The sequence below is a fragment of the Clavelina lepadiformis genome, chromosome 1 (assembly GCF_947623445.1).
Source record: "Clavelina lepadiformis chromosome 1, kaClaLepa1.1, whole genome shotgun sequence".
In the NCBI taxonomy this organism is placed as follows: domain Eukaryota; kingdom Metazoa; phylum Chordata; class Ascidiacea; order Aplousobranchia; family Clavelinidae; genus Clavelina; species Clavelina lepadiformis.
The window spans coordinates 14,431,707-14,446,422 of record NC_135240.1 but is presented as its reverse complement, the minus strand read 5'-3'; the positions used below and the strand labels follow the sequence as shown (position 1 = coordinate 14,446,422).

Sequence of the window (14,716 nt, the reverse complement as noted above, 5' to 3'; positions counted from 1 at the left end):
CATTGTTAGACTGATTGTTGTTAGCAGCTCGTATCTTGATAAAGTCACTGAGAAGAACTTCATCATCGGCATCGCTAAACAATTTAAAAACACGAGTTTGATCTTAAGGCCGCGCATAGAGAATTAGACTGTAGATATCTTTCTAGGAAAAGTAACACATTTTTCGCCAAACTATTGACACAGACCTGGCGTTGACGACACAAGAGGGTCGCTTGTTTGTTGCTTCCTCGAGTTCACTGTCTTTCAAACTTAGTTTGCTGTGTGTAGTATACAATGGCATTAAATACAGTGAAAACCCTTGACAATTTACGAGACAAATACCAAGCAAATTGTTACTAAATACAAGCACATTGCCAATCACGCTGTGCATGACCTGTGTACAAGTCTGAGACAATGAATTTGCAAATGACAACGCACCTTGCAAATTCTCCCAACAACATAGGATGCTCGAAAACTGGCAAGGAACGGGTTGGTTCGATGGAGTTCTTGGTAGTTACATGTTGTGTCATCAAGGATGTCTGACGGACTATCATGGGTGTAGAAGCAGTTCGATCTTTTATATAATCATCATTGTTTGATGTAAAATAAGACGAATCTGTCCCAGCCGATTCATTTTTCTGAAAAGCAGAAAATTCCAAAATTACATTTAGCCTATTCTTATCTAAGTAACTTGCTTTATGAAGTTTTAACTATGGATCAAGTAGAAGCCGGTTGCCTTATTTTCCTATCAGTAGCAACTTTAAAACATAGAGCGATTTCAACGCTTTGAGGGTAAAAGCTGCGGTCGTGCGCTGTTCGCGCAATGTGGTTGCGATTATAAGAACATCGTGGAAAAAATTTCAACCAAATATATCAGCTTTCATCACAAAAAAAAAACGAGTTGAGGGTGTTAAACCAGGTCTGCTTTACCTGTTGGTCCAAAGTCAAAGTTGTTGTTGAAGATTTGTCGTCCTCTTCCACCTCTTTCAAAGCGCTCTCATCTAAATTTGCAACAGAGGCGGAGGAAATTGTTGTACAAATTGCGTTGTGTACCTCTGGAGTTGTTTTGACAGCATCTGTTTCCCTTTCATTCACTCCATTTCCCGAAAACTCCGGTTGCTCCAAAACAACATCCAGTAATGTGCCCCCGATCACGTCCTCATCACCCTCGATGTCAGTGAGATTTAAACTGCATTCTGTTCCCAAAGAGTTTAACTGAAAAAGTTTTGAAGATTAAGATCAAAGGTTGCGTGCCAAAGATAAAAAGGCTTCCTGGAAAAGTTTCTCTAATATCAAAAACCGTTACTAACTGAATACAACATATGGTTGAAAAATATTTTTCTTTTTGATAAAATATTGCAAAAGCTATCCTGAAGTTTGTTCATATATGGGCAAATATCAATATTCGTAAAATTTCCACACTTACTTACCGACGATATGGAAGACGACTCTCGAAAATCTGATGACGAACTACAAAAAAATTAACATGTCAAAAACAAAATGATTTTTTTCTATGAAAAGTTCATTAAAGAATGGACAAAATGTTTCGATTTCTCACCTGGCCAATAAACCCGAATCACTGAAAACGCGTTTCCTGTACTGATTTTTGCGATCACTCAGTTTCGATCTTGGTATTTTATTGACGTTCTAATAATTACACAGAGTTTAAATTCAGCTTGTATCAAATGGCGGCTTCGGAACAGCGTAAAATGGATAACTTCTCAGCAATCTTATCTTGTTACCGTCATTTCCATTACATATATTTCATGATCGTCGTTGATTATTTGGCACACCATCAAGTCGCTCTCATGATTCCGATCAACTTTGTAAAGTTTATCAGAGCTGCTAGCTACAAATGCAATGGTAAATATCAGCAAAAAAACTGTGCAATACTTTCGTACCAAATTCCCTCCATAAAGATAGGCAAATTCGTATAAGTAAGAACTTACATTCCAAAAAAATCCAATTTTCCGATTGTGAATCCGCTTTGCCGGTATCCTAGAAATGAATTAGCAAATAACGTAGATTCCAGGAAGCTTATAGCAAATTACTGTATTTACCCAACACCACACAAAGTAACTATCTATACTACTGTAGGACCCTAATTAGCAAATGACGTCATATGGGACCAGCCAATTGTATCGCATTATGCAGAGGATGTATAGTTTTTTACGCTCGCATGAATGACAGGTAAGCAAATGAATGATTCCAATTTATAGTAGTTACAAAACAAGTTTTTAGCAAATAACAATGAGAAGTGAACTTCCGCAAATGTACTGAGCAATGAGTCAATGACATACATGTTTTTAAGGCTTAACATTGATACAGTATAAACATCAGCCACCTGAAACCAGTCCCGCACTCATGTAAAAAGTAAATACTTGAAACATATAATTTCAGAGAATGCAGCATGAGAAATCATAATTCAATCAAAACCACAAAATTACAGGCAAAAAATAGCACCTTCAAAACCGCATTTGGATACGAAATAATACCTCCAAATGCAGGCTAATTCCCCTTTAATGGGATCCGGTATTGTTTCCTATAAACCCAGGTTGCCCGTTGGCAATATTGCGACTTAGTTTAAAAGTAGTGAGGCAGATGGCAGGCTGTATTTTGAATAAATTGAAATACTTTATGATAATCATAACCCGTTGCTTACGTTAACGAGAGACAGACAAGACCGGACGGTGTCCAAAGTCGAATGGTTCATTACAACAGTGACCAAAAGCGGAACAGCTGAAAAAACATTCATAGATATAAATTGAATTAATAATACTTAAAAAATTCTGAAATATACAATTTCAAGTAATGGCGATGCAGAAAGTAAATATTTGTGAGCTTACATGTTGGGCAGAGTTTCTCCTTCGACCCGTTATGCTGATCAAAATCGTGACCAGTGACCAAGCTCACTCGGATCTTGATCTGTTCGTGAGATGCCTTGGGTCTGAGAAATATACGGTACTTAAATCATTTAATTTCCATAGTTTAAAGCTTGCTGTTTAGAATCAACATTAACATTACAGCTTTACAACTAACTTTATATTTTCAGAGTATATTGCACACTGTCGCAAAGTCTTTGACTTACTCCGAAGCAACGGAACTTCGCCGCTTTCCTTTTGAAAGCATATTCACTTGATTGAAGAATTCAAGTCTAATGTTGGACGGGTTTAACCTGAAACAGAAGTTAAATAAACACGGATAAGTAAGCGGTAGTAGACGCAGAATATAGACCAAACCACGGCAGTCTAGTATAAGATAAATAAAGTAGGGGTCTAGCAATTAAATCAGTTATTTCCACAAATCTAGATTTGCGTGGACTGCAGCAAGCAACTTATTCGTAGAAGTATTTGCACACGTTTAAATTCAGCACTCGCCTAGTTAACAAGAAAAATTTTAGATATGTAGTTTTCACTGCCATAATACACGAACTGTGACGTGACAGCTTGCGTCACATTACACAACATTAATAGCGTAACTGGTAAGAGTAACATCTTTATAACTTTGGCTTTGACCTGAGACCTTAACTGCACTTTCCTTGTACTACAATCTATCGGCTAATCAAGTTGAAACTGAGCCTTGCTTGTCCCACAATTTATTTACTTTATTTTACGTATATTTGTTTATCTCCGGTTATTTATTACTTATTACTACAGTTCACAAATCAAAAAATAAAGCGTTTTTGAGTGAAAGTAACTCATCAGACGACAGTGAACATATTTACCTGCATGGCTCACCGTCAATCTGCACCGGAAAAGTCTTTGTGGTTTTAATGTGAGCGGACTTGCACTGGCACAATCTTTCACCATGGCCGCCAACGAATAACATGCCCTGAAATTCCAACGTCAAGTGTAGTGTATTCGCTACCGATCATTTTTATCAGATACATTCAGATCTTAACTTAAATAGTAGCGCAAATATTTATGTTATTAAATTTACATGTGGGGACCACAACCGAAAAAACGCTACGATGATGATTAAATTTACTACAAAACCAGATCGCATACAACCCTTAAAATAAAATAGAACGGAATCGGTTAACTGGTTCAACGATGATTGACTGAAAGAATAAAACATGTTTCATAAAAAATTAGGTCGTGAGAACCACAAATAAAAACTCACCAGCTGATTGAGGCTAAATGCTAGAACTTCAATCAGTTTATCGTCATGACGTTGTAGTTGAAACTCACTTCCGGTTGGATGACCCCACGGTGTGGTCCCGGCACTGAAGCGTGGAATGTTGAGGAAAAGGATGCACACTGGCTTCAATTCTCTTAGTTTCGGAGTGATGTTTTGTCCATCGCACTGTATGATTCAAATATTTATAATTACAGTATATGAAGCAGATCAATCTACTTCCAGATAATGATGCTACAAGCTACATAGACAATGATAACAATCATTTACTAATTGCTTTCATAATCGATGCTGTTGCTGTCAAGGGCGTAGTCAGAAAATATATTTGGAGGCGAGACTTTTGCTGTCATTGACGACCACATAAACTTACTGAGTCACGTGACAGATTGCTCAAACTACTGCTGCGTTAAGAGCTCAATTGCTTTACAAGGAAGCTTCAAAAGTATTCAAAAAAAAACGATGACAGTTCTTAACATTACGAAGGTGACAATAAAAGATAATTTATGCGAATATTAACACTATTTCCTTGTTTATAATGACATATTGACAGCACAGTATCGACAAATTCAACAAAATGTCGTTGTGACCACGCACAGTCATAGTTGCTCAATTGTGGCGTTTCCTTTATAACGTTAACCAAAATATAACTGCGTTCAAAATAAAGAATAATGTTAAAACAGATTTAACAGAAATTCCCGCCAATTAGTATAACGTACATTTCATAACAACGTAAAACAAAAGCAACACACAACGACTATAAAGCAGGTAAGCGCTACTAAATTATAACAGTTGACAAACGAAAATTCATGGAATCAGTACACGCCTTTCACCCCTCCACGCTCTCTCCCAGTGGTTGCTGTTCAGACAATTTAAAGGCAATTCTTGATTAGTATCAAAACTTACAACAACAGTAATGTGTTTCGAGAGGTCCTTGGACTGTCGGTTAAGATATTCTAACATACTGGCACGCGCATAATACATTTTGTTTCCGATCCTACTGTTGAACTTGGCGGGATGGGCCTCTGCAAACACGACAAAATTAAATACAAGTGGTAGGAGATAGCATGCTGGCTATTGTGTTTCAAGAAAGAAGGATATATCTTATAGTTAATGTTGGTAAAGCGTCAACAGCAACTTCTTATTTACAGACACGGTTCTCAAAAGTTACATCTATTCATACAACTGCCATAAGGTCGTCACCTCTTGACTCATGAAAATCAAGAGCTACTTGGGCGTCAGATCCGATTCCAAAGTAGTTATTTACAACGTCTAGAGGAGGCTTGTCAACTCCCGCAGAACTCGGAAATTCAACTGCCAGCGAGGCCTATTGTAAATGTCAATGTAGCAAATTAAGTTAAAGATAAAATTCCACATACACAGTAACCCAAGCGCAACATCATAAATCTCTGCAATTTACCGGCAAAATTCCAAGACCTGTTTAACAATGGAAGCAATGGATGCATACCATAACGGAATATTTTTAACTGCTAACCTTGACAGTTATGAAAGTTACAAAACGTCACCACTGGTAAATACATTCAATGTTAAGATCGCGATATTCTTACATCTTCCTCTTCAGCCTTATTATTATTAGCAGCGGCGGCATCTTCGTTTTTTTCTACGTACAACTTCCATCTATCTAGCTTGACTAATCGGGCGTCTTCAACAGTTTGTATTATTTTGTGGACTGGTTCGTCAGTATAGCCCTGTATTCGTAAAATGCAGGGAGCAATGTAAACAAGTATTCCAAACAATGAGTGTAAACAATGTAAACAAGTATGAGTGTTATACAAACTATGATCAATGATCACTGTTTAGGCCTTTAGTTTTAAGGTAAAATATTTCATGCAAACAAACAAAGATTTCTTCTTAAAAATTTTACTTTACGGTTTGTATTTACTTCTATCGAATATTATTACAGTAATTACTTACTGCACCAAAATTCATGGTCCTGGACAAGTCGTTTCCCGTTCCAAGAGGCAAAATGGCAACAGGCGGTGGTTTTGTCATGGCAAGCTTGTCGAACACGGAAAGTATCCAACCAACCGTTCCATCTCCACCACATGCTAACACTCGAAGGTTGGGAACTTTTCGGTATAATTCGAGGCTGAAATTCCAAGAAAATCGTACAATTCAAAAACAACACATGCAAAAACGAGTTACGGTCATGATATGCCAGGAAACGGGCATCAGTCAAAGTACTGTATTTCTAATCATTTTCTTCTGACTTTATTCCGCCTTTTCATCTTATTTACTCCTACGCTGGCATTCGACAGGAAATTTCGCCCTACAAAATAGACGTATATTCCTATTGTTTCAGGATTAAATACCTTAAAGAGGATAATTTGATAAAACAGTGCAAACCGTTAAATCAGTGATGCTCACAAACCTTTACAAACTCACCGAACCTTACATTATTCTTCAAGCGTTCGCTGAACCTCTCAATTTGCACAATGATAACATCGGAACTTATTTGATAAATTTAATAGTTAACAAAAATGCAACTAACTATGAAACAAAAATAGCTTACTAAAACAAAAGCAACCAACAATTTAACAATATGTGGTATTATGTCACTGTGACTTTCGTTCTTACTTTCAAAGACAAAGTAGAAGATCGTGGCTTTATTTCAAAAGGGGCAACTTCCAATTCTATACTTATGTGATGTTTTACTACATCCTCTTCCATAAACCTATATCGACCATATCCATATCGACGAGTAAGCATATTACAAAATCTTAATCAACGTAACAATAATGTGGAAGCTGTTCTATTTTGATGACTTATTAGTTATTACAAGTAAAATTTAATCACAAACGTTCGTTAAATTTCTGTAATTCGGAGAACTTCCGCTGAATCAAGGCTAAGAACCACTGCTTTAAATTAAAACCGATTTGATTATTGTGTCATTTAACAAAATGACTAATTAACAACAAAATATACACTTTCAGCTAATTTTCATCGTTGCCAATGTTATTTTGAAGTGTTAAATTAGTAAATTTACCCGTTGGTCCTCGGAAAGGTGAAATCTTAACCAGATTAAGAACTACTGCCTTATTCAAAAAAAGTACAATTGTTTATTCGGTATATAAATGGTTTACAGTAATGATTCGTCAACAGTGCTTTAGACTTTAGAGTTTAGACGTTTCTGTCTTTCGTCAGTATCTTTGTTAATCAAATCAATAAAAAAACGGTTGCTGGTAGAGGCAGCTATTTTTTCTTCAAACCAAAAATTAACGTGGTTATGTTTGTTGTATGGGGTTTTGTGTTTAACGTAATGAATAATATGGCAAGTAATTTCTTTCTATCTATCGCAACAAAATCTATGAATGACATTGCACAAGATTTATTTGACAGTATGCGATACAATTACAGTATACAAATAGCAGGCAATCCATACCTGGCCATGGTAATACGAGATTAATTGAAGGGGACATATTTAGATCAAGCGCAAACACAAACCTTGGTGGTTAAAATAGGGAAATATCTTGAAGCCATGATGAAAAGCACAATCGATTTTATATACGCTGGGCATATGGAATTCTAACGCTACGAGAAACAATGGAAGTTATAAGGCAGCTTACGGCTTGTGCAACGTTTCAAATCTGTTTTAGTGATATGCTCATCGGTCCTATAGAGTAGACTACGCTCCACAAGGATTAACATCCAAACTAAATGCGAAGTCCAAAGTTTGGTCTTGCAAAAATCTATGATAGGTAACGTTTAGTAGCTTACCATGGGGTTTTATCAGTTTCAATAAAAACTAAAGTATTGAAAAGTAAAATTTTCTTGCAACATCTCAAGTTTTAACTTGTTGAAAACTAACATGTCTGCATTAGTTTCCGGAGTTCGCTGAGAAATGTAGGATTAGTCATTTACAGTTACAAGTGCAACATAAAAATAAGTTAAATGTAATAGTTTGAAAAACTTTGCAAAATTTTACAGATTGCATTTCAAGCTACGTAACAAAACAAAATATTGAAATATTGAACGTGAAAAATGTCTTAATACCGGGTTGGCCTGAGGTCCTTTCTATTTCTGAAAACAGCTTTGTACGGTCCTTTATAAAAAGAATGTACGCCTTCTGAGAGGCTTCGTAGCAAAAAAGAACCAAAAAAGCGACAAGGAAGGAAGCAATAAGTGTTTAAATTTAAATTATTTATAACCAGTTTTGTATTGTTAATAAAAAGAAGTCTACAAAGTGAATGGATGGAGTTCGTCTTTACATATCACGACAAGGGGCGGATATCAGTGCTAGGTCTAGTTGGTCAATTTATCGATTTCTAATCGTTCTTTCAACAATTAGCCTAATTGAACGAATTAAAGCCATAAATAGTACAAGTGCGTCCTGTGAACAAAAATTGTTCCAACTAAAACAGACAATTACGGTGAAAATATGGAAATTGCTGTTGTTGAAGCGCCAAACTTGAGATTTATAACGTCAAACAAATGTTAAAACGTGTTCAAGAACTTACGCTTCTTGTGGTCCACTCTTCGATAGATCAAAGACCTGTCTCGGATTCGTGAACCACTGAAACGCTTGCAGAAGTTTGGATCCCTATATCATTAAGGCTGTTGTTAAAGGTCATTATAGGGCGATTAGTATAATCCTATAATATTTACCATTTTTACGTGCTTTGTTACCTGATTTCCCCCACTCTTCGGGTTTATGAAGACCAAGGTAGGTGAAACGAATGCAGCCTGCTGGCTGAGAGGACGAATAATGAACGTTCGAGATTTGTTTTCTTTTGCGGATTTGCGTCGCCAGCCACCAGTGGAATTCTTCTTCTTTTTTGAACGGTTTCGGATCGATTTTTGTCGTTGTGAAGACTGATATTTATAGTGGAGAAGGATAATGATTAAACGGTGAATTGGTTAAAACCACGTCCGTGCATCAAATTATATACAAACAGATTGCACCCTATTGGCCTAGAAATGCTTGAAAAGAATTAATTAAAAAACGTTCAATAATGGTTCGACAGTAAACAGCAAGATCGTTTTACATTAAATTAATCGAGAGCATATACAATGCACTCCAAATGAAAGTTACGACTTAAGTAAATCCAAGCATAACTTCATGTTTCGTGCAAAACAACAAACTTTATGCAAGCGACAAAAGCATATAGCCCTTCTTTATGCAAAAAAGTGCTGAACACTAATGAAAAAATTTCAAATCAAACAACTATTACATTGTTAAGTGTCGTTTATCACAATGTCTATAGCTGTCAACAAAACTAAAAAAAAAACTGTACAAACCTTGATAATCCACGTTGGAGGTACTATTGACTGGCTCAGTGTTCCAAGTGAACAAGATTCGTTTATTTTGTTCATTTGAAAGCAGCTCACTTTGTTATGGTAGGCCTCCTTACACCAAGAGCAGCTTATCGCGACTATCTGCGCCGCATAAACGCATTACAATACCAACAGGAAAAGATAAAATCAGTTCAAAAAGAATAAATCTGTTTAAGTCACTAAAGTCAAAAAAGGTTAACATACCTTTGTTTGTTGCCGAAACCCGAAGCGCTTTTCAAAACTCTGAAAAACATTTTAAAAAATGAAAGGAATTGATTTTATTGCATTCAGTTAATAAATGACCAACCTTCCCACAATGCTTGCATTTTCCTTCTTGCTTTCTTCGATGCACCCAGTGATGATGAACAACCAACATCTGAAATAAAAATTATCGCATCAACTCACTGTCTCCAAGTCGATCGACATTTCACACAAGGTGCTTTCTCACCTCTCTCATACTTCTTGTTGTTGCCTCACGAAAAGTTACTTTGCAACGAAACCCTATCTGCAAATTAATAGTTACAGATTAATAAAAACATTGAACACACTAGTAAATGCGTGCCACGTGCATGCTTGTTAAATATTGTAGGTATCATACAATTTTACGGTCATAAAATATAACATATACCAAAAAAATTATTCACATACCGAAAAAATTATTTACATACCCTAAGCAACTGAGAAAAGCAGCTTTCGTGAACCACAATATGACAAGCAGAACACTTTTTTCTGGCACCAGATTTCTGTGAATATTTAAAATAACTACCGTTGCTAAAAATCCTCCATTGTTTGCTCAGTGAAGTTGCTACAAAATTTAACATAAAACGCAAACGATAGAGCTCATGTCAAATGAAAACTCCTTCAGAAACCGGAAGAGATTTACATGCAAGCAAATAAAGGATGTGTATCAAATCCGATGCTGATGTTTAATCCAGTGCCTCATTTGCATTGCTAAAACTTTAGCTCACAAGCGACGTACGACTGTTGAACTATCATTAACATACGTGTTAAGAATGTCAAATACCTACGCAAACAATAATATGTAATGTACATACAACGTCTGTAAATACTGTAATTTTGCGTTGAAAATAATTAATTAATCGATATAATGTAATAAAAAATGAAATAAATGGCATTAGCAAGCGTACATTTTGACCAGGCTCACTAACTTTCTAAAAGCAATTTACCTTGTTGCGTCGCAGTTAAGCAACCGATTAAGAAAATCTTTAACGCAATCGACTTAGAAAAACAGCAAAATAGAAACCAGTAAGGATATCCATGACTGCATGTCAGTCGTAAATGTGTGAAAGCAATTACCTGGCAGGTTTGCTCTCCTACATAGCATAAATCTCCAGATGCACTGGTCTGGGTCCAAATGTGATCATCTGGCATCGCTGACTCCTTAAAGTATAGGCAAAGTTAAACGTACATACTTTACATTTAAAACATTTAACATGCGCTTCTGTTCAACAAAAGTGCAATTCGAAAAGATTTGAACTACATTAAAGTTGATGTGGAGGCTAAGCAAATAGGATATTCATGTCGTAAACAGGTTTGCAACTGCCGTTGTAGTTAAACTGTTGACAGTATATATCTAGCATTGCTTCACTTGTAACTGGATAATTAAACACATCCTCTTACTGTCCAGTCTATTTCACTTAGATCACGAATTGCTTTTCTAGGAAGATCGGGAGACCGGGTACCGGTGGAAGCTGTGACTAGTTCATTCATGTTGTATCCAGCTCTTTGAATCGCTTTTCTGGGAAAAGAGTTTGATGATTGAATTAAATTTTAGGCTATACACTCAGCTATACTCTAAATGCAAAGAAACACATTAAACATCTAACTGCAGGTCGAAACTACAACATTCCACGCAGTCATGGTTTTATTTAACTTATGACCATAGACTACACGTCACAGTCAATGGGAAAACCTTTTAATTGCGTCATTTCCGTTTTTCATAAGGGTATTTGTTTTTGCCAACACTTTCATTATGTTGTACAGAGAAAAGTTGTTCCACATCAAAAGAAATTTCTACGACCCATCCTCAACGGAGGTAAATATCGAGGTAACCTTTTGTTTTTATACTTAATACGAACGCAATGGTCCAGGTCAAAAATGTTGCTACTTAGGTTCTTATCACACGCTGTATGTACTTCTAATAAAAAATTTCAGCATAGCAGAAAACGATTAGGTAGCACTAGATTGTAATGTCTATTATATACACTTTATTTAAGCAACAATAAACGTACTCCAGTGATTTTCGCACTCGGATTTCGTCTGGGCTAAGCCTTTTGCCTGCTTCATCCCTGGAGGTTGAGCATTTAACCAATGTAGACCAATCATTTCGATGGTAGCGCAAAAAGCCTCTTGTTGTCCGAATCGGATCATAGCAACATATCTCTGCGGAACTAACTGACGAAAGCGACTTCCTTGCCACTGGACTTGGTTGTCCAAACGAAGCTAAACTTCGATAGGTTGACGGAAAAGTCACAGCACTTCTACGTCGTTCTAATCTGCTTACCATCGGTTCGGTCTCTGACAACGTTGGGTTACTTCGGCTGCGTTTGTAGGCAACAGAAACTTCACCACGTGCTGTTTTTCTCCGCGTTATTGATACGCGTCTCTCACGGGTTGGTGTGAAATCATCACTACCTACCCGTCTGCGAATTGCATTTTGCTTGCCGCTATCGTTCACTGACATTTTCATAAATTTGTTGGTCGCTTTCAGCACGTTAATGCCTGAGCGCTTAGAATGGTTTCAGTACAACGAAAGTCTGTATGACAGTGTTTACAATATCTACACAGTAAACAAACGTACAGCGCAATGCCTAAATACCTGGTGGGTTAAAAACAGAACCGTTTGCCTTCTATGTGCAATGCAACATGTGAACTCTTACACCAGATATTGTCACATGACCAGGGAGAAATTGCTTCTGGTAGACCGACAAGTACGATACAGTAAATTAACAGATTGCGCTCTTGGGTTACAGCAGTCTCAGTGCAAACCACATACTGAACGACATAGACGTCCACTATAATATTCGCAGTGACTATTTCACCGTAAGTAGGTCACGCGGCCTATTGTTAAAGATAGGCGGTTGGGGTAAGGAGAATGGGTGAGCAAGAAGTTGGTTTTAGCTATTTTAAGGTTTTATTGGAGTTAGAAAAGATTACAATGTAGATTTAGGTTAACTTTAGGTTACTATGTTACATTTAAGTTAGGTAATAAGAAACTCTAAAAAGTATCTTCGAACGCATGATTTTTTTCTGGTGAAATATTGGCAGCCTATAATATTTGTCAATAAGCATGAAATGGCATACGAGTAATCAATTTCAAAAGCAAAATCAATACCTGGAAAATTCGCGCGCATTACTTTAAATTAAATCGTGTGCAAAATTTTAACCTAGAAGCTGGGACTGAATTAGAAAAATGATTATATGCCAACACGCTATCTGTCCGTCCTTTCAATTGATATCATCGCTCTGTTTGTTTTATTTTCTGGCAGCTGTAAAGGGCAGCAATTACAGAGTATTTAAATAATTACCCAAAACGTTTGCGGTAGGAAAAACTTTGAACCTCACAAAATTGCAAATATTGCCTACTTGCACTTTACGTCATGAAACACAAGGTTGACCAGAACTTGTTCTCTAGCAGAATCGCATTCTGCTAGAGCTAAACTACCAATTCTGTAGAAATTATGAAAATAATAATTTCATTCATTTTTTAAGAAGCTTTGAGTTGGAAAGTTTAAATTAATTGGATATTTTGCTACCGTACAAGTTGCATGTAAAATCCACTCAACAAACAACCAATTGTGCTAGGAACAAAAATTTGTACTTTGAGTTGATCCAATACAGTAACACAGTCTCCTATAAAAAATAACTGCAGATACCAACAATAAACGTTAAAAACGTATTCTTTCCATCTGGCCATATGTGATATCAAAAATTATTGCCCTTGCGTTCAGCTAAATTCTAGGGTTACGCAACATCACAGAGTTAAATCAATTTGTAAGTAATTTAACGTTTCTTGGCGACTTGGCTTAAAATTGGCTGCTACATCCATCTGCAATAACTCTGTAGATACGAATAAAACGTAACAAACATCAGGAATCTCACACACCGCCGGCCACAAGCAAGTCTGCAACGTTGCTAGCTGGTGCATACAAGTAGAGTGCCGATACAGCGACGAATCCCTACTTACTTGACAAAGACAGCGCATTGATCGTACGCAAACCAGCAGTTTCCTAAACACTGACGTTAGGCGATCATAATACGTGCGGGTCGTATTATTCTGCGCACTACATGATGTTTATTTAACAAGCTAACGTGATCTCAGTCACAGCAGCTGTACACACTCCCTGTAATACGACATAATAAACTTTAGACTATTACATTACATGCACTGATTTTGAACTGTTGTCTTTCCACATTTATTTAATATATTGTTAAGCTGTGACAATTAAACCTTTGGCTTTGAGCATGCCTTTAAACTGCTAACTAATGACCTGTTTGCCAGTTGCTGCATGAGTGTATAAAACCAGGGCATGGCTAAGCAACAAACTAAAGGGAGAGCTAGGACAAACGTAGAACACGGGTTTGACTTATGGTTTACAACAAATGACTGGAGCACAATTACTAGTTACTGAAGTGTGCCCAAGCGTGGAAGCCAAAAGAATGTCAAGTACGATAGAGGCTAAAAAAGCGTTAATGCCAGCAATATAGCGTGAAAAGGTTATATTAAAGCTTCGTATTCTATCAGTGCCTCAAGCAACAAAAAAAATAGCTTGAGCTTAGGCCATACGCCACTTCAACAAAAAGTAGCTAATATATTACACAAAGTAAATGAAAGCATCAAAATTCCCAGTCAATCCATTAGGCGAAGAAAACATCTTTCCGCTCTGGTTGAACTAAACACTTCTACCATATTTAAAATATTGTATTACATGATTCAGGGCCAAGCTTCAGGACAAACGCTACCAAATCACATCAGCCGGATCGTCTGCCTGCTTTTCGAAATTAGTTGAAGATAAATATCAACACTAATGGCGGACGCACGCTCCAGTGAGCTTTTTGCTAATGTGACAGGGTAGTAGTTTGGCAGATAATATCGACAGTTAAAGTGGTCGATGCCTAACAGCACTGCCAAACGTAAAAGTAACAACGCTTTCTCAATTTCTAATAGAGACCTTCGATGCATAATACATGGCTTCAGTTCCCTCACCAACCTCCTTTTTCTAGAACACTTTTTTTCCGAGAAACCTGTCAAACGAGAACATAAAAGCCTAGCTCTGAAAAACTAAGA

At 36.8% G+C, this 14,716-nt stretch overlaps 1 protein-coding gene across 5 annotated transcripts in view; it reads right to left on the bottom strand.

Moving 5' to 3' along the window:
* Nucleotides 1-14,716, bottom strand: part of LOC143471259 (diacylglycerol kinase zeta-like) — a 29,879-nt gene that overhangs the window by 1,823 nt on the left and 13,340 nt on the right. For 4 of the 5 annotated variants that reach the window (XM_076969678.1, XM_076969687.1, XM_076969700.1 and 1 more), the window contains 26 exons: nt 11,050-11,167; nt 10,726-10,809; nt 10,077-10,151; nt 9,857-9,913; nt 9,716-9,784; nt 9,613-9,651; nt 9,373-9,510; nt 8,761-8,946; nt 8,592-8,674; nt 6,049-6,223; nt 5,682-5,822; nt 5,317-5,440; nt 5,020-5,138; nt 4,102-4,284; nt 3,704-3,810; nt 3,068-3,154; nt 2,826-2,926; nt 2,642-2,718; nt 1,929-1,977; nt 1,722-1,828; nt 1,538-1,626; nt 1,410-1,449; nt 910-1,194; nt 418-617; nt 186-257; nt 2-74 (listed from right to left, as the gene is read on the bottom strand). In XM_076969678.1, coding sequence (XP_076825793.1) covers nt 2-74; nt 186-257; nt 418-617; nt 910-1,194; nt 1,410-1,449; nt 1,538-1,626; nt 1,722-1,828; nt 1,929-1,977; nt 2,642-2,718; nt 2,826-2,926; nt 3,068-3,154; nt 3,704-3,810; nt 4,102-4,284; nt 5,020-5,138; nt 5,317-5,440; nt 5,682-5,822; nt 6,049-6,223; nt 8,592-8,674; nt 8,761-8,946; nt 9,373-9,510; nt 9,613-9,651; nt 9,716-9,784; nt 9,857-9,913; nt 10,077-10,151; nt 10,726-10,809; nt 11,050-11,167 — 2,878 coding nt within the window. Of the gene's footprint in view, nt 1; nt 75-185; nt 258-417; nt 618-909; nt 1,195-1,409; nt 1,450-1,537; nt 1,627-1,721; nt 1,829-1,928; nt 1,978-2,641; nt 2,719-2,825; nt 2,927-3,067; nt 3,155-3,703; nt 3,811-4,101; nt 4,285-5,019; nt 5,139-5,316; nt 5,441-5,681; nt 5,823-6,048; nt 6,224-8,591; nt 8,675-8,760; nt 8,947-9,372; nt 9,511-9,612; nt 9,652-9,715; nt 9,785-9,856; nt 9,914-10,076; nt 10,152-10,725; nt 10,810-11,049; nt 11,168-11,660; nt 14,692-14,716 lie in introns of those variants that run through there. The other variant, XM_076969696.1, reaches the window with a different exon arrangement.